At 51.5% G+C, this 19037-nt stretch overlaps 1 protein-coding gene across 12 annotated transcripts in view; it reads left to right on the forward strand.

The window, feature by feature from the left end:
• The window catches only part of ACACB (acetyl-CoA carboxylase beta), a 114040-nt gene extending 103236 nt beyond the window's left edge, over positions 1-10804 (forward strand). For all 12 annotated transcript variants that reach the window (XM_066260351.1, XM_066260354.1, XM_066260355.1 and 9 more), the window contains 10 exons: positions 512-632; positions 2033-2129; positions 3844-3940; positions 4410-4545; positions 5606-5783; positions 7194-7306; positions 8667-8821; positions 9456-9626; positions 9750-9886; positions 10552-10804. In XM_066260351.1, the coding sequence (XP_066116448.1) occupies positions 512-632; positions 2033-2129; positions 3844-3940; positions 4410-4545; positions 5606-5783; positions 7194-7306; positions 8667-8821; positions 9456-9626; positions 9750-9886; positions 10552-10678 (1332 nt within the window). In that variant the 3' untranslated portion in view covers positions 10679-10804. The remainder of the gene's footprint in view (positions 1-511; positions 633-2032; positions 2130-3843; positions 3941-4409; positions 4546-5605; positions 5784-7193; positions 7307-8666; positions 8822-9455; positions 9627-9749; positions 9887-10551) is intronic.
• Positions 10805-19037: the final 8233 nt, after the last annotated feature.

A 19037-nucleotide genomic window follows, 5' to 3' on the forward strand; every position in this document is an offset into this window, starting at 1 on the left:
GGTGTTGGGAGCATGGGTAGCGGGAGTTCTGCAGATGTGACTGGTTGAGTTTTTCTTTATTCCTCCCTCCTTTCCTCTCTGACACCCAGCCCTGTAATAGTTGTTCCTGGCTTTTTTTTTTTAATGCCAAGGATGCTATATGTTGATCCTTGAGAAAGGGATGGCATCGCCTCTCAACAAAAGAGGTGACATTGGACAATAGTGAATCCTGCAGCTGCAGTCAGGCTGCATTTGATGCCTGGCTTCCTCCTCAGTAGCAGTCAGACCTGGGGACAGCTGAGCTTCAGTTTCCTCATCTGTGAAATGGGAATAATTAAGGGATGTTTGGAGCCCAACACTTGGTAGGCCCTCACTGAATGCCACTCAGAATTGTGGTGATCGGCTCGTTTGGGCTGGGCTTCTGTTGCTGCCCCTCCAGGCCTGTCACAGTCAGTGGAGAGAAATAGAGCAAATCGCAGGTGTCTCCGACAAGCCCGGGAGCTGGAGCTGGAGACGTGGCTTTCTCTTCTAGGATAATCACAGCCCGGTCCCTATCGTCACACCCACTGACCCTGTTGACAGAGAGATCGAATTTTGCCCATCAAGAGCTCCCTATGACCCCCGGTGGATGCTTGCAGGAAGGCCTCACCCAAGTAAGTCCTCAAGCTTCAGAGACCTGGGGCTCGGGTTTCTTTTGTGGGCCGAGATGAAGGAACACTGAGTCTGAAGCATTGGTATGTAGGGAGTGCGCCTGAGGTCAGGTGCAGGGAGAGCGGAGGAATTGAAATTGTACTCTGGGCTTTTCCTGCGCTACTGGCCAAGGCAGGTCGGACCCGGCTTCCGGTTTCTGGAGCTGATGGATGGAGATGTGTGACAGTAGAGGTCATGACCTCCTTCCCCGGCTGCTCCTCTCTTTTTTCTTCCTCGCTCCCTCCCTGTTTGCTTAAAACTTTACCCGGGATGGGCAACCTAACTTCTACACACACATGCAGACAGCCACGCACGTGTGTGCACATGTGTTAACACAGGCACTTGCACACACAGTCTCTCCTTCTTTCTCCGAAAGCAGCAGGTTTGTCCCCTGGAGGTATATGATTACATTCTGAGCACCCAGAACAGGACAGGAAAGCTGAGCTGCCCCGTTACCATCGTCCTGAGTCTAGAATTTCACGGGCTGTCACCTTTAGAAATCGGCCTGCACATCCCACTGTGTGGGGCAGGAGAGGGCCCTGTCGGGACGTCCGGGACTCTGCCAGTGGTGAAGCCCCCAGGCTTGCTCTCCCCTCTTCCTTCCGCTTGGCCTTTCTTGCCTGTGAGCATGGAGGGGGCTGATTTTTATCTTGGTGAGAAAATGTCCTACTTCTTATGGTTTTCCTCATCTAGTCAGACCAGTCCTCTGGCCAACATTGAAGTTAGGCCACTTCAGTGTCGTTCCCAGGTGCCCAGCCTCCCACACCTGCAACTTGAGACCCCTCCTGCCCGGGTGTTTGTATCCAGACTGCAGTCATGTATTCTGTGGCGTGGCCTTAAGTCACCGTTCCCTCTCCGGGGATGGCTGCAGCTGACATCGTCACAGTCTCTCTATTTTTCTCTCTCACTTTGTTCTCTGTTAGATGCGAAGTTAAGTGGTTGTTAAGCTGCAACCACCAGGTCAGGGGTCAGGGATGAGGTTTTCGGGACTAGTGGTCCCTTTCTGAAACCCCATCTTTCGAAGGCGCCCATCAGCTATTTGTCTCTTTGGAAAGAAAGAGACTAGGATTAGGGTATTTGTGGATTTGGCACTGGGGGGAATTGATGGGGTTGGTCATTCCATATGAACAGAATTCCTCATCTAGTCTATTTTTTGCAGCCCTGTTTTTGTATTCTTTTGTTGTGGTGTATGTTTTGGCGAGGGTTTGGGGTCTGTGTGTTTTGGGGGAGAAAGGCATTTGGGCTGTCAAGTCAAGGTCAGGCTGCCCTTAGAGAAACTGCAGAGCAGCCTGTCCCCTCAAGTGGACCCTGGGGGTCCACATCAACCCAGTCCCTCAGCCTGGGCTTCTGCTTCTGCCCACAGCTCTGAAGGGATCCTGGCAGAGTGGATTCTTCGATCAGGGCAGTTTCAAGGAAATCCTGGCACCCTGGGCCCAGACCGTGGTGACAGGACGAGCAAGGTAACCCCGAGGATGGGCCAGGCTGCACAAACCTATCCTCACTAGGCACTGGGTCTCCCAGGTACTAGCACAGGTGACCCCCAGTGACACTTTCTTCCTGGCCCCAGGATTTTCAAAAAGAAGGACTCATTTGGGGGATGGTTTTCTGGCTGCTGAACTTCTTCATAACGTTTAGATTTGCCTGTGGCCTTAGAAGGCATCTCAGCCAGCTTCTTGCTGGCGGTGGGGATCCTTGCCCCTAGCATCTCTCTAGCCACGGGGTCGCAGACCCCTCTGGAAATCAGAGGTGGCCCTGGGTGCTCTAGCTAGAAAACCACAGACAATCAAAACTGAATTCCATTTCAGGAGGACCATGGGCAGGAGCCGCTGTTGTATTGCATGGCTAGTGAGAGACTTGCTTGAATGCTCTCAGAGCTGAGCAGCTCACTCCTCAGCAGTGTAGCCATCATCTCCTTATGTAACTCCAGTGGCCCAAAAGTTCCTCCTTCTATGGAGCCCAGAGCAGCAGCCTCGAAATGTACTGCTCAGATTCCTAGCACGATGTAGCTGCTGCAAGCCCAGGCTTTGGAGTTGGCCCTGAGGTCCAGGTCTTCTCTGTCTGGGCTTTCATTAAATGAGATTGTTATGATGATGATAAATAATAACATATGTTAAGTGCTTTAAAAATATCATAAATGTTCCCTAAGTGGTCGTGGCTGCTATTACTCATGTTTATTGTTGCTGTTATTTACCTCCTGGCAATAGATATAAAAATACTCAGCCTATACTTATACACTCAGTTTTCAGATTTGTAAAATAGGGCTAATCAGACGTGTCATAGAATTGTACACTTAAAACCTGTATAATCTTATTAAATAATGTCATTCCAATAAATTTAGTTTAAAAAATAGAAAAAAAAACCACCCAAAATACTAACTAGTTATTGGCACTAGTTGCTTCTCTATGTTTCACTCTAAAAACATTTTTTAAAACCTGAGATGAAACCTCTTTTTTCCTTGTGGAAGCCCTTCCTTAATTTGAGGACTGCTTCCCCCTCACCTGCCCCATGGGCTTGTTGGGCGACGAAATAGAAGAATCCAGTGACCTGCATAGCAGGGGCGGCTGGTACCTGGTGGTGACAGTGACTGATGTCATTGGCATCCCCTGAGCTGAAGCTCCTACATTACTCAGTCATTTCCAAATGGGACTTGGTGTCTAGACCTGCACTGTCCAATGTGGCAGCTACTGGCCACCTGTGACCATTCAGATTTAAGTGAATTAAGGTGAAAGAGGATGACACCTCAGCTCCTCAGTTGTACTCGCCACGTTTCAAGCGCTCCGTAGGCACATGCAGCTTGTGGCCACTGCACTGGACAGCACAGAGAGGGAGTGTGGCCACTGTCGCGGAAAGACCTAGCAGACACTGCTGCTTCAGCTCGTACACTGGCCTGACCCTCCCCTCTCATGATAGCTGTGGCCCCAATAAGGGCACCAACAGGACCTTTCCAGCCTGCCAACTTGGGAGGCTCTTACCGCTTTAGGCTGCTGCTGTGCCTTCTGATAAAATACCCGGCCAGTGACAATAGCCCTGACCCGGCATGCCTCTATGCCAGCCCTTACTACCCACTCCCAGCATAGCTGCAGAATGTCAGCTGGGGCTGGGGGGACCCTATCTCCCCCTGATCTGCCTGGGGGTGCTGCCCGGCCCCCGGCTTACCTGTGCCCCGCCTTGCAGGCTGGGGGGCATCCCTGTCGGAGTGATTGCCGTGGAGACACGGACGGTGGAGATGGTGGTGCCCGCAGACCCTGCCAACCTGGATTCCGAGGCCAAGGTGAGAGGCCCGGGGGCTGGGGTGCTCCTTCAGCCAGCTCAGCGTACCTGCCTTTTCAGCTCAGATACTTGGAGGAGTCCTGGCCCCGGGGGACTCCATGCCGTCTCTCCAGCTCTCTCTCATCTTCCTTCTTCCTCAGAAGTCCCTAGGAGTCCGTCCTGCCTCTTGCTCATCCCTGTTGCTGTTTCTAGGTTGGGCCTCTGGAAGGAGCTCAGAAGCCAGACAGCGGGCCTAGGATCCTACTAGCCTTTACTAGCTTGGGGCCTCCCTGAGCCTGTCGCTGGGCACCAGAAACCTTTCTGGGCTGCAGCGTGAGGGTCCTGCAGGGCCCTTGGAGACCAGCTCTGGGTCCTCCCTGTGAGTTCTGGCTCTGGTGTTGGTGGCAATGCTGGTCAGGTTGCCTGCCTGTCCCAGGTCCCAAGGTTGCTGTTGCACACAGGAGTCTCACCCAGCTGGCTCTGTGTTTCAGTTGATCCAGCAGGCAGGCCAGGTGTGGTTCCCGGACTCGGCCTACAAGACAGCCCAGGTTATCAAGGATTTCAACCAGGAGAAGTTGCCCCTGATGATCTTTGCCAACTGGAGGGGTTTCTCCGGGGGCATGAAAGGTAAAGCAGCCTCCCCCCTGGGTGCCCTGAAACCTCAGGGTCAGCACTTAGGACAACCCCCTCGGGGTGGCCATGCTGTTGTTTTCCTGTGTTTGGTCCCATTGTCATCTTAACTGAGCCCCACACTCAACCCTGAGGACGGGAACCCTTCTGGTAACAGCCTATTTTACAGATAAAGAACTGAGGGTTCCTGGTGTGACTCGCCAAAGATCATGTCAGAAGCAGCAGGGCAGGGAAGGGGCAGCCCCAGAGCTGCCAAGGCAGTCACCTCCCTGCCCATTAGGATGAGAAGGCATGTCTGCCTGCCTTCCTCAGGGCAGCTGTGGGCCTCAGGGTCCTGGCAGGGGTACAAGAGCTTGCAGGCCCCGAGCGCTTTTCCATGCACAGAGGCCATCCGTGGGGTGCGGGGGAAAGAACTGGCCTGAGAGGCAGCAGACCTGGTGTGACTCCTGCTAGCTGGGTGACCTCTCTGAGCCTCAGTGTCTCATGTATGTGAAAGGGGACAAGAATAAGGCCAACCTCAAGGGACTAAGGTAAGGATTTGATGAGCCAGTCTCTGGCACATGGCGTTAGCTCTCAGTGCGGTTAGGGTTGATTTTTTATTATTGCATTATTGGTACCATGCAGGATGGTTGGTACTCAGAGGGACATACCATGGTGTCCCTTAGGAAATAAGTCCATGTTGCCTGTGGGCAGGAGGGAGGGACTGCATGGTTCTGTGTGCTAGACACGGTGGGACAGGGCGGCGGGCAGTCAGAGCCAGCAGGAATCTTAGTGTGGTTGCTCTCCACGCTTCCCTCTATGGAGAGGGACATTGAAGCCTAGGCAGACAGAGTGACTTCTCCAAGGTCACACAGACACTTAGCCTCCTATAATAAGACAGAGAATAGAGCCATCTACACCGCGGCTGGCTCCTGGCTCGGCTCAGTGTTCTTCTCATGGTGCCATGAAACCTCCAGCTGAGCATGCTTTCTGGAACCCCCAGGACAACAAAGGCTTTGCTCGTGGGCGAGCGTTAGGTTCCGAGGCTGCCTCACTGGACAGTTGCTTTGCTTTTCAGACATGTATGACCAGGTGGTAAAATTTGGAGCCTACATTGTGGACGGTCTCAGGCAGTACAAACAGCCCATCCTTATCTACATCCCGCCCTACGCTGAGCTCCGGGGAGGCTCCTGGGTGGTCCTGGACTCCACCATCAACCCCCTGTGCATAGAAATGTATGCGGACAAAGAGAGCAGGTGGGTATGTCGCCCTCGACCTGGCTTAGCCTTTCCTTGTTCTCACTGCCAGTCCCGAGGCCCTATCCCCTTTGAGCTACCAGCTGGGGATCTTAGGGGCATTCTGAGTTTCTGATGGATGGAGAGCCTCCAGTTTTACCTAAAACTAGCATCCAGTGTCCAGTTGGCCTTTCTCAGTAGAGCAAGTGGCTGAAGCACAGAAGTGGTAGAGGAATTGTCTGTTCTTGCATAACTGACACTCAGTTGCTTCCCAAGGAAGCTTGCCACCAAGTAAGGAAAGACCAAGAGCACCTGAGCTTCCTGGCAGCCAGGATGAAAAGGGAAATATAACCAGTCATCTCGTTCTCACTAAACTCCAGGTCTCTCCCAAAGCTGTGAGTTTCAGTAGGGGCTGTATTTTATCCAATCTTATAAACCAGGGCCTACCACAGTAACTCCTAGCCGGTGGTTGAGAAATACTGGCCAGGTAAAGGACTGAATGAATTATGAGAGGAAACCAGTTCTTCCTTCTTGGAACTTTCTTTAAGATGGAAATCATCCCAGGAACTCTTGCAGAAAGGATGACAACAATACTTGTGACACAATGTGTCAGCGCCTTCAGAGTGAAGACACAGCTACATGCTGTGCAGGATGAAAAGGCCTTAAGAGTAGCTCTGCCCAAACTGTGGGCATCCTATTCCAGTGTTCAGTCCCTTATTAACTCGGTGACTGTTGAGTACCTACTATATACTAGGCAGTGCTAGGCACTGTGGTATGGTACAGATGAGCCTGACCTGCCTTCAGCGTGCCTAGACCCTCCAGGGAGACTCAGACATGAGCAACCTCCTTCACTTTCCACTCTGGCTGCCAGGAAGCTCAGAGCTACAGAAAGTATTCATTGGGGCTTCCAAGCTATCCGAATAAAAGTGGGTGTGGGGAGGCTGAGGGGTGACTGGGGGTTGGAAATGGGAGGGCAGCTCATATAGGCCCAAGTTGGTCTCCTCACTGTGCCTTTGTGGAGATCAGAAACAGTACCCTGGCTCTGGGAGAGCAGAAGTTAGGAAGGTCAGAGAGCACTGTGGCTAAGGAGCCAGGAGGTTTATTCTGTTCTGGAGAAAGTCACACACTCACTGAACAGTTGCTTTACTTTTCAGACAGGGCCTTCTAGAATTCTGGTAGCTGAAAAGGCCTTCTAGAATTCAAAACACTTGATTTTTAAATACTTGGCTCAGTCCCTCATTTTATGGATATAGAAGCAGATGACCAGACAGGGAAAACAAGTTGCCTAAGGTCACACAGCAAGTCAGTGAAAGAGCTAAGAACTGACACCCAGATTTTCTGGTTCTCTTGCCTCATCCCCATGTCTCCTGGCTGGCTGTCACTTGCTGGGGGACTCTGTCACACCTCACCCCTACCTCTTTTTTTTTTCAGGGGGGGTGTTCTGGAGCCAGAGGGAACAGTGGAGATTAAGTTCCGAAAGAAAGATCTGGTAAAGGCTATGAAAAGGATTGACCCAACTTACAAGAAGCTTGTGGAACAGTTAGGTGAGAGGGTCCAAAATGCATCTCTCCCCTCAGAGGTCAAGAGAGGCCTATCCCGCTCCATTGTTGGAGGTTTCTAGTATGTTAAAAATAAAGTGAAGACATACCAAAAACACAGCTATAAACTTGTGAGATATTTTAAGTGCTTATATATAGCAAGTCAGCCCCTTTGACGTTAAAAAAAAAAAAGCATACACAATGGCTTGTTGAATTTATTTCTCATCACACACAAAATATAACCATTAAAGTATTTTGGATCAATAAGGGACATCAGAACTTTGGTAGCAAAATGTTCCTTTAGAATTTCCAATCAGACATAAAGTATTGGTATTTTACCAATTTTGTTTGAGTGATAGCTTTGTTTCATGCTCTTTAAAAGTCCATATTAAGCCCTGGCTGGTTGGCTCAGCGGTAGAGCGTCGGCCTAGCTTGCGGAGGACCCGGGTTCGATTCCCGGCCAGGGCACACAGGAGAAGCGCCCATTTGCTTCTCCACCCCTCCGCCGCGCTTTCCTCTCTGTCTCTCTCTTCCCCTCCCGCAGCCAAGGCTCCATTGGAGCAGAGATGGCCCGGGCGCTGGGGATGGCTCTGTGGCCTCTGCCTCAGGCGCTAGAGTGGCTCTGGTCGCAATATGGCGACGCCCAGGATGGGCAGAGCATCGCCCCCTGGTGGGCAGAGCGTCGCCCCTGGTGGGCGTGCCGGGTGGATCCCGGTCGGGCGCATGCGGGAGTCTGTCTGACTGTCTCTCCCCGTTTCCAGCTTCAGAAAAATGAAAAAAAAAAAAAAAAAAAAAAAAAAAGTCCATATTAGGTGTCATTGTCTTTATAACTGCTATTCCCAAGATTTGTGTGTGTGAGTGTGTGTATGTATGTGTTTATAATTTCTTGGGTTTGCTATCATGGTAAGGCTGATCTGATAGAATAAGTGGGAAGTGTTCCCTCCTATTTTTTGAGTTTGAATTGGCATTGTTCCTTTAAATCTTTGACAGGAGGTCTCTGCCTAGAAATTCATCTTCCTTAATCATATATAGGACTATTGGGGTTATCTGTTTCCTTTTGGGTGAGCTTTGATAGTTTGTGTATTTCAAGGAATTTGTCTATTTCATCAAAGTTATTGAGTTGGCATAGAGTTGTTTATAATATTCCCTTATTACATTTTACGGCCTGTATTAAAATAGGAACTGCTGGTACCCTACAAGCACAGTAGGTCTGATAAAAAGGGGGCAGAGTTTAAGTTGCAAGTTGAATGCCCTCTTGCAGTTGTGGGTGTTCTTTCTGACACTGCATGAGCAGCCTTCTTTGGGGGTGCTAGAAGAGTTTGGTGAGGACTGTCCTGCAAACTCTGGATTGGTCCCTTGCCTGCAGGAGCGTCTGACCTCTCCGAAAGGGAACGCAAGGACCTGGAGGGCCGGCTGAAGGCCCGAGAGGACCTGCTGCTGCCCATCTACCACCAGGTGGCAGTGCAGTTTGCTGACCTCCACGACACGCCCGGCAGGATGCTGGAGAAGGGTGTCATCTCTGTAAGAGCCTGCAGCCTGTGGGGGCCGGGGGTGTGTGTGAATGGCCCATCCTAAGGTTACGCGGCTCCCAACACATGGCAGAGACTTAGGCTCAAACACTGCGTGACAGTATCACCTTGAGAGCTTTAAAAAAAAGTCCCAGTGCCCAGGTGGCTCTCTAGATCAATTAAATCAGAATTTCTGGAGTAGGAGTCAGACAGCAGTATTTTCCCCCCCCAAAGATTCCAATAGGCAGCAAGGTTTGGGAACCACCAGTGCAACCTTTGTGTGTGCCTCTCACTGCTGAGCCGATTTGGGAAGCGTTTCTGCCCTGTGTTCGCCCACCACTGACCATCACAACCCCCGCCCTGTTGCCCTACCCCTAAGAGGACATCCCGCAGTCACCTGCTACCCTGTGTCCCGTGCTAGGTCCTCTGTGCCTCTAATAAGCCAATCTAGAGTCCTGGCAAAGTCCCGGCTCTGCCACTCCTCCGGCAGGTGCCTCATGCTTTCCCCGGCCCCGGTGCCTCAGCTTCCTGTCCTGTGAAATGGGAATGATCACAGAGCCTGCTCCCACCTCCTGGCTCAATCCCAGGCAGCGGCCTGGGTGTCCTCCCGCCCCTTCCTGGGAGTCAGGCCTCGGGCTCGTCCACAGGACATCCTGGAGTGGAAGACCTCGCGCACCTTCTTGTACTGGCGCCTGCGCCGCCTCCTGCTGGAGGACCAGGTCAAGCAGGAGATCCTGCAGGTCAGCAGCGAGCTGAGCCATGTGCACATCCAGTCCATGCTGCGCCGCTGGTTCGTGGAGACGGAGGGGGCCGTCAAGGTGGGCCGGGGCCTGAAGTAGGGCAGGTGGGCGGGTAGGCGCCGGGGGGGGGGGGGACCGGGGGGGGGCCTGCCCGCGCAGCAGCAGGGTCCCTCTCTGAGGCAGCCTCGGCCCCCTCCCCAGGCCTACCTGTGGGACAACAACCAGATGGTGGTGCAGTGGCTGGAGCAGCACTGGCAGGTGGGGGACGGCCTGCACTCCGCCATCCGCGAGAACATCAAGTACCTGAAGCGAGACTCCATCCTCAAGACCATCCGCAGGTGAGTGGCCTATCCATCCCTTGGACTTAACAGAAAGTGCAGAGGCCTGTCCCCAGAGTGGTCACTGGAATCCACCACACTGCAGGGGCCCCGGGTCCTCAGGCTCAGCTTTGGGCACGGAGATCCACAACATTGCCCTGGGCCAGGCCCGCAGCAAAGAGGCCACCACACCCCCAGGGATGCTATACGGAAGGGTGTACAATGATTTCAGTTCATGACCGTTGTTGGAACATATAGGATGACTGTCCAGGGTCATGGATAGAGAACCCATATTCTGAACTAACAGGTCTTAAGCTGCTGGCTCCCATTCAGTATCAGCCTTTCTGAGGATTTGCTCTCCTCGTTCCCATGGGTTCCCCAGGGAGAAGAGTAGTAGATCACATGGGACCCCATTTGGCACATGAAGCTGAAGTTCTGGGGAAATGCATATGTCAGGTCACACGAGTGACCAATAGAGTCCACTGTCCCCAGGCCATATTCTCTCCTGCCTACCAAGGGACTATCACCCCCCTGTGGTGACCACAGCAGGAAGAGGTTCAGGAGCCCTGGGTTGTTGTCCACCCAGGAAAGTGACATGGCCCTGCACGGGTATTCTTAGGGCTGTGCTAAGGTCCATTGAGCTAAAGGTGGCAGTGACTCCAACCCTTCTCTCCCGTCCCTTGCAGCCTGGTCCAGGAAAACCCCGAGGTGGCTGTGGACTGCATAATGTGCATGAGCGAGCACATCAGCGCGGCCGAGCGGGCCCAGGTCGCTCACCTCCTGTCCACCATGGATAGCCCAGCCTCCACCTGAGCCCTGCCCACCAGCCACTCGCAGCACCAAGAGCAAGAGAAACCACACTGCCCCCCCCCGACCGCAGGCCCTCGTCAGGACCTTGGGAGTTTGCTGTTTCAAAAAAAAAAAAAAAATTCCTGGGCATATCTGCAAGGCTGCTGGCTCCCAACTCACTCCTGTCTCAATAAACTGCTTGGAGCGCCCCCTTCCAGACAGAAAGAGCCTTTTCTCCATTGTCGGGAAGTTTCTTTTTGGTCTCTTAAGACATTTTTTTTTTTTTTTGCTGCATCACTGAATCCAGTTGAACCCAAGCGCCCGAGTTGCCTTTTCCTTCCAGTGCCTGGCTGCAGGGTCCACGTGTCCTTTCGGGCTCGTTTTATAGCAGATCATGGAATCTTTTCTACTTTTTACTCTGCGACCAGCACTTGATGTAAGCATCCTCTGTATTTCAGCAGAATAAAGAGGCCAAGGAAAGAAGTATAGAGACAAGATGAGGAAGAGAAGCAGCCTATGTTTGTGATGATGCTGTTTGGAGACTGCCGAGTCACCTGGGAAAGGGGACACATTTTTTTAGTAAGAGAATAAGATGGAATCTTGTTCCCCAGACGTACCCTGGTGAATCACTAGAGGTGTCCCATTGGCAGGCCATGCTTAGCACTCAGCAGCAGAGGTTCCTTCTGAGAAAGGAGAGCAAAGTGAGCAGAATTGCCTGGCCATAAGTTCCAGGGCATTTGGAGATCTCATCTGCACGGCTCACAGCCCTCTGCCCCTTCCCTCGGAGGACGAGGACCAGCCCCTCCCTTTCTGTGGGATTGGCCACCATTCCCAAGTACCCTCCTGCCCTATTGGAGCTACAGAGGTGGTAGAAAGCCCTCCCAAACTTATTGCCCTGCCTGCTCCCCGCTGTGAGTAATGCCACTCTCTTGGAGGGCCCCTTCAAGTCACCGTCACCCTCTCTCACCTGTTGCCTTGATGTCCTTGGCGGGATCCAAGCTGTTGGTTTTCAAGGACTGGACCACAAGGACCACACCGATTTGCTCAGGGAGGCCTTTGCTACACACACGCACCAGCACCCAGCTCCGAAGACTACAGTGTCAGGGCCTGACATCCTCCCGGCCCTGTCCGTTCGTCCGTCCGTCCTTCCCCGGGTGCCGGCCATGATGGGGGATGGCCACCCCCACTTCAGTGATGGGCAGTTTGTCTGAGGACACCCAACATTATGACTGTCCAATTTGGAGGACAATGTTTGCCCAGGGAAGCCCCCACAAGCCAGATGCTTGAGGCTGAGTTTAAGAAAAAAGTAGTATGGTCCGTCAGCTAATGATATCCCTGGCGTTGGGGCAGTTAGAGGGGGAGACAGACAGATTAGTCATTGTCCCGTCCTGAGGCTAGGGAGGGGGAGTCCATGCTGCTTTGAGCACCAAATGTTGTCTGTATATGGGAGGCCCCCTTGGCTCTGGAGGGAAAGACCAGTTGATGACTAGCTGCTACCCAGGAACGGTGGGCAGATGAACCCACCAGATGTGTGGAATAAATTATTTTTTAAAGGAAGCACTTTGGCCTTGACTTAATATCTTGATCAGAAAAGGCAGGCCGCCTCCCCTGAGCGATTCCCCAGAACTCACCATCCTCCTGAGACAGCTGAGATTTGCAGCAAGCCCCCAGCTCCAGACGAAGCTGAGATTGGACTTCCTATCCCAAAGGCGACAGGTGGAGTACTTGGTCTTGTCCGCTTGATCCCAAATATGGACACAGGCTGCTGGAAGTACCTTCCCTGTTGAGGCTGACTTTCCTCCCTGGGGCTGGGGTGGGGGGGCTCAGCAAGGGGACCTCAGGGAAGGGAAGAAGGATTAGGCCACTAAGTGTGGGCAGAAGCCTTGGTGAGCAGCTCAGGTAAAACAGAATGCCCACTGAGCATTCATCTCCATGAGCCGCCGAGGTGCATGCTACACTGTGTCCTCATTTTCATAGGAAAACCTCGGCTCAGAGATTTTGGAATAGACTTGTCCAATGTCACACAGGTGGTAAGAAGTGGGGCCAAGCGCCCAGGCCGGCCCAGACCCAACCTTGCTGTGCTTGCTTACACCTTTCCGTAAATCCTGAACCTTTGTGAGGGTTGTGTTCTGGAACATGAGCACACTGCCTAGACCAGGCCCCACTCCTCCCTCCCTCCCTGGCTAATCCAGCCAGTGTCGTCATTCAGATCATTGTCAAGAACCTCATGCTTTTTTGCTAGTCCTCACACCAGGGTGTGGGCAGCTGCCCTCTCGTCACTGAAGCCTCTCCCTCCCTGGATGAGCAGGTTCTGGAGTTCCCTAAACCACTTGGATGAACCCCATGTCCTTGCACACACAGCTTGTCCACATCGTGAGTGTGAGGTGCTCCCATACTTGGCACGTCCCTCCCCAACTCGAGTTCTCCCCACCTTTGCCTTTTATTTGTCCTTTCCACTTAACTTTCTTCAGCTCCAAAACTCCATCGGCCTTTCATCGCAGGGTGACTTCTTCCTGACACTTCATTATGAAAAATTTCCAAACACCAAGAAGTTGAATTATTTCCAGAGAACACCCGGTTTTCTACCCCTGGCTGCCACCATTGATGTCTTCCCCCTTGGTCTTTGCCTGGCTGACTCCTACTCACCCCTCAAAACCCAACTGAAATGGTGCTTCCTCTGGGCAACCTACCAGGGTCACCTTCCCAGTGTACTAGAGACCACAACCCCTGTGCCCCTGCCTTGTGTGTGGTATGTGGATTTTAAGTGAAATGTATACCTGGGGATCCGAGATCCCTCTGGCTGCTGAGGTGGGGCTGAGTTTTGGGCAGCAATCTACTGACAAAGCTGGCCCTTTTTTGGAAGGGGAGCTAAGAGGCAACCTCCAGGGATGTTCTTGGTCTTTGTGGTACCCTGACCCAAGTCGTATATCCCTGAGCATTGTCATGTGCAGGAGACACAGGCCAGAGCCTAGAAGTAATTTAAAAAAATTTCATTGTGGTAGAATATACATAACACAGTTCACCATTTTGAAGTTTAGTGGCATGAAGTGTATTCATTGTACAACCATCACCACCACCACCTGTCTCCAGAACATTGTATTCAGCTAAAATTGAAACTCCACACCTGTTAACTCCTCATTTCCCCCTTCCCTCCAACCCCTGACAACACCATCTACTTTGTCTCTATGAATGTGACTGCTCTAGGTATCTCGCATGGAACCACACAGTATTTGTCCCTTTGGGACTGGTTTATTTCATTTAGTGTCATGACCTCAAGGGGCATCCATATCATAGCATGTGTCAATGTTCTTTTCAAGGCTGAATAATATTCCATTGTGTGGATAGAGCATGTGTTTATCCATTTACCTACTGATAACATCTCAGCTGCTTTGCCTTTTGGCTGTCGTGACCAATGCTGTTATGAATGTGGATGGACCAATGTCTGTTCAAGTCTCTGTTTTCATTTCTTTTGGGTTTATACCCAGAGGTAGAATTGCTGGATTGCGTGATGATTCGGTTTAATTTTTCTGAGGAGCCTTCATGCTGTTTTCCGCTGTAGGAGTACCATTGTGCACTCCCACCAACAGGGCACAGGGTTCTGCTTCCTCCACATCCTCGCCAACACGTGTTTAATCGGCTCTTTTATTTTACTAGTAACCGTTCTGACTGGTGGGGCCTAGCAATATATAATTTTAATCCAGAAGTCACTGAATCTTTTTACTTGCATCCCTCAAACATCGTGGACGGGATATACAGACCCTGTCAGTGAGCTGTTCAATGCCCAAATTGCTCTGTCCACCCAGCTGTTCCTACCTGGGCTGCCACGCCTCCCTTCTGCCCGCCCGTGGAGTTGTCCACGTTTTAGTCGTTAGTTTAGTGTTTGTCCTGCTACCTCCAGACTCCTAGGTCGCAGGTCCAGCATCCATACCCGCAGGAAGAACAGCGTGGCCACAACCAGCATTGTCCAGCGTTGGCGATCCCAGACTCCAATACCTCATGTCCTACTTCTGACCATTTCTTTTATCCTTTTGCCTAAACTTCCGTTAATGAGCTAATGCTGCACTGGCAGCCGCGGAAGATGGCTGACCTGCAGGCCTGGGGTTAGATCCCAGCTGCCCAACCTCAGAAGCTTTGCTCCTCTTTATTTTCTTATTTTTTATTTTTTAAAAGATTTTATTTATTCATTTTTTAGCGAAGGGGGAGAAATAGGCGGGGAGAGGAGCCAGAAGTATCAACTCTCATATGTGCCTTGACCAGGCAGGGCCAGGGTTTTGAACCAGCAACCTCAGCGTTTCCAGGTTGATGCTTTATCCACTGCACCACCACAGTTCAGGCGCTTTGCTCCTCTTTAAACCAGCGCATCAGCCAGGCCCTCTGAGATGGCGTAGACTCTGGGGAAGCAGAGTGTCACCAGAATCCGACCTCTACCCCTAACTAATCAAAGGTAAGCTCTCAGCCACTCTGAGCTTGTTTTACTCTTCTGTAAAAAGGGTGATGTGTTTGTTTCATATTGCTGCCATTGCAATTATCACAAACGTAGTGGCTTAAAATCAACACATTTTTCTACAGTTCTGGAGGTCAGAAGTCTAAAACGCAGCTCACGGGGTTCAAAATCAGGGTGCTGGTGGGCTGCGGGCCTTGGGGAACGTCTAAGGGAGGATTCGTTTTTTTGTTTTGGGGGGGTTTGTTTGTTTTTCCAGATTTTAGAGGCCCCATTCCACCTTCAGAGCTGAAACTTACCTGCCTCCCTCTTTTACTTATAATCTTGTGGTTACATTGGGCTCACCCGGGTAGTACAGCATACTCTGCCTTAGGGGCAGCTAATTATTAAACTTAATTCTCTCTGCTACCTTGATTCCCCTTTGTATAACATGGTCACAGGTTCTGGGGATGAGGATGTGGCCACTATTGGGCAACACTGTTCTGCCCCCCACCGGGTTAATGACAGCTTTACCCCCTGGAGAGGATGAATACTGAGATACGTGTGACTGCGTGTGTAGCATGGAGTAAGCCCCCCAACGCACACACACACGTTAGCCAGTGTTATGATTATTTTTGTTGTTAGAATGTGGACCATTTCTAATGGAGGGGGAAGAAAAACTGTTGGACCACTATCTCTGAGCCTGTGTTCTCATCTGGGAAATGGGCCCATTTCACTGACTGTGTGGGTTGTCGTGCTGTTTCAGGAAGATGCTGAGTGTTTTATTCAGGGTGACATGTTTCAGGTGCCCAAGTGGTGGAGATATGTGTTTGTTTTCTGTTGCCCAATCTGAGAGAGAACCTCAGTGAAGCCTATTCCTCCTGTCTCTCCACGCTTGCTCCTGGCGCCAGTGTGGTCCCTGCTGTGACTCTGTGACGTTGGCATGTTTGCCTTGCTGTGCACATCTGGCCCCCTTGCCTGTGTAAGTAATCGATGTCAGACTCATCAGGGCTCCCTGCTGATCACATGATGACCAGTCCCTCAGACTTTATCCACCCAGTTTTGCACCCCAGGATGGTGCCCCTGTCCCATCACTTCTGCAAAGCCCCTGGGGTGATGCACATTGGTTGTGACCCACATGGCCTGGGTCACATGCCCTCTAACACCAGCTTGAGTCTGTGATGCTTGCTTTGGCTGGGCCTGGATCATGGGGCCACCCTGGAACCAAGCTGAGAAGCGAGTGCTGTGTGGGAGACTGCAAGTGGAAAACCCCTTTGCAGTTCAAGGCTTAGCAAAAAGCTAAGTTCTTCCCCCACCACCTCCATATTAGCTAAGAAGCTGAGTATTTGCACTCCTCCCATCCCCCCACTCCACTTGCTTACTTAAGTTGCTAGAAGAAATTTATATGCCCTTCTCACCCCTTATTTTTTCTAATGTCCGTTGATTTGAGTTATGCAGGGTGGAGGGTTTCTACACTTGGCAGAATTCTTGGGTTGCTTTGGAGATGTGTGACTTTGTATCAGAGACTTCCTTATTTGCATATGGCTATATAATAAAGCAAACTGGGGGCCGTTTTGCTCTGTCTTGCCATCATCTTGCAGAGGCCTCCTGATCCCATCCTATTTCTCTTTAAGTCTGTTTTCTTCATTCCACATCATTCTCACTCAGGACCTGGAATTACAAGCCGTGCTGGTTCGCAGTAGTGCTGGGAAGATAAAGGCAGCCCAGGGTGGCTGGAGGCACCTTCTGACTCACCTGCCATCTGCCTGGTCCCCACCTTGGGGCCCCGCTCGGCACTTCCTCATGCCACTCACGGCCCCATTATTCCATACTTTTTCTCCCTTGCCAATTGTCATGTGCGTGATGCTGGCCTCCCTACCCGTTCAGGCTGCAAGCCATTTCCTGAGTGGGCTTACAAATTAGCCGGACTCCTAATTACTACACCTATTTGATTTTGTTTTGGTTGGCAAGTCACCTGCTTAACCTCTGAGCCTGTTTCTTCATTTACAAAGTGGGTGTACTAACTGGTGATGCCTGTCAGGGTTGTAATGAGGGTGGAATGAGCTAATTCACAGCAGGGACCAGCACAGGGCCTGGTGCTGTAATGGATGCAGTTGCCAACACCCGAGCCATCTTTGAACCCAGGTATTGCCACACTGGTAGCTCCGAGTTGTACCGCTGAGCTCTGGCTCTGGAGTCTGGCACCGTGGACTCAGGCCTGTTTCTTCAGTTGACCTGGAGTCCTACTCACCCTCTCTCTGAGCAGTGAACAGAGCCGAAGTCATGCGTGTCAAGAGCCTGGCACTGAGGGACAGTAGATGGCAGCCGTGCTAATTTTATTGATATTGATGAACTCCTCTCAGTTTCTGGTGTGATGGGAACCTCCCTTGGAGTCACAGAGCTGCTGGTCAGCCTTTATTGACAGAAGTTATTCAACACTACACCTACACAGTCTCGGCGTGACCCAAACATGGGGTCTTCATTAACAGCAACGCAAACATCTTAACTCACTGGGGTTACGTCACACAAAGCAGCTGAGCAATGCTGGTCAGACGGGCAGCACTGGGCTGTGTCTAACGATACTGATGTTTGGTGTAAAGTTCCAGAACTACAAAGAACTTAAAGATGGTTCTTCAAGACAGGGCTGAAGATCAAATTTCCCAGGTGACTGGCTGACCTGCCGATTGATTGGAAAAGTCTGGCGCTAGGGTTGGGGGACTCCCAGACACAGGGACCTCAGATACATTCTGGTGGTCAAGAGGGGGACAGTGGTACAAGCCCTTGTTGAGTTTCTTGGTCTTGCCTTAGCTGGAGATCCCCAAGTGACTATCTCCTTTCTCCACCCACTCACCTGGCTGCCCTCCAACCCAACTGTCTGTAGAACCTGCCACTTGGAAAGTCAGTAATTGGCAAAAAAAAAAACAAAAACAAACAAAAAAAAAAAACAAAGGGAAAAAAAACATTAAAATGGTCACAGGGCAATGAAATAGGCAACAGTGCCAATAAATACTCTGCATTGAAGTTTTGTCCCCACTGGCTGCATGGGTCAAATTATACATGGTTCACAGTTTGCTTTCTTTCCATAGGCATCTTAAACTCCAGTACAAAAAGGTCCTCCCACCCATCCCACTCCTTCCAATCCGGGTTGCCCTTAGAAAGCCCTGGGAACCCAAAACTAGGACACCTCCCCTCTTAGGTTCACATGGGGAGAGACTTGGAATCATGATTGAACAGTTAGAAAACTATGGAGTCTCTAATTTTTAAAAATAGGATGTTTCACAGTATCAAAAGTGCTTGTGTGTCCTAAAAAGCAGCCCAAGGCTGCAAAGGGATTGAGAGCCGGTTAGAAATGTGATTCATGGATAATTTAGGCGTTAGGATTGCCAGGATGCTAAAAGGGACCAGGGAGTCTCATTCTAGGGGCTGCGGCCTGGGTTCAAAGAGGGGCTTTGATTGGGCTCCAATAAATATAAATAAATGTACACAGGGCCACAGTGCCCGGCGTGGCCCAGGAATCTGCTCTATGGACTCTTAACCGACTACAGGGGAAGTGGGCCCAGAGGCCGACGGGACAGGCGCCCATTTCAGAGTTCGGCCCGTTCCAGTCCAAGAGAAGTTAGACAGGTTGCCAGCTCCACTCTGGGCCTCAAAGACGGTCCACTGGAGGCTGAGGCAGCTGTTTCATCCAAGAAGAATAAGTTAAAAGGGCCTTCCTCCCCACTGGGATGTTTCCATGGTGCACCAAAGTGTCCCAAAGTGGCTGCAGGTCGTGGAGGGAGCCCCGCAGGGGAGCAGGCTGGAGGGCTCACCCCTCAGGTCTCGGGGAGTGTCCAGGAGTGGGGGAAGTCAGGATGCTTGTCCACTCGCCTCTGTCCTTCTGACCTGGGAGACCCCGCGGCTTCCTGTGGAGGTGGGGGGGAGGCCGGGGGGTATCAAGAACTGCTCTTAATGGGCCAGCAGCCC

The sequence above is a fragment of the Saccopteryx bilineata genome, chromosome 2 (assembly GCF_036850765.1).
Source record: "Saccopteryx bilineata isolate mSacBil1 chromosome 2, mSacBil1_pri_phased_curated, whole genome shotgun sequence".
Taxonomy (NCBI): Eukaryota; Metazoa; Chordata; class Mammalia; order Chiroptera; family Emballonuridae; genus Saccopteryx; species Saccopteryx bilineata.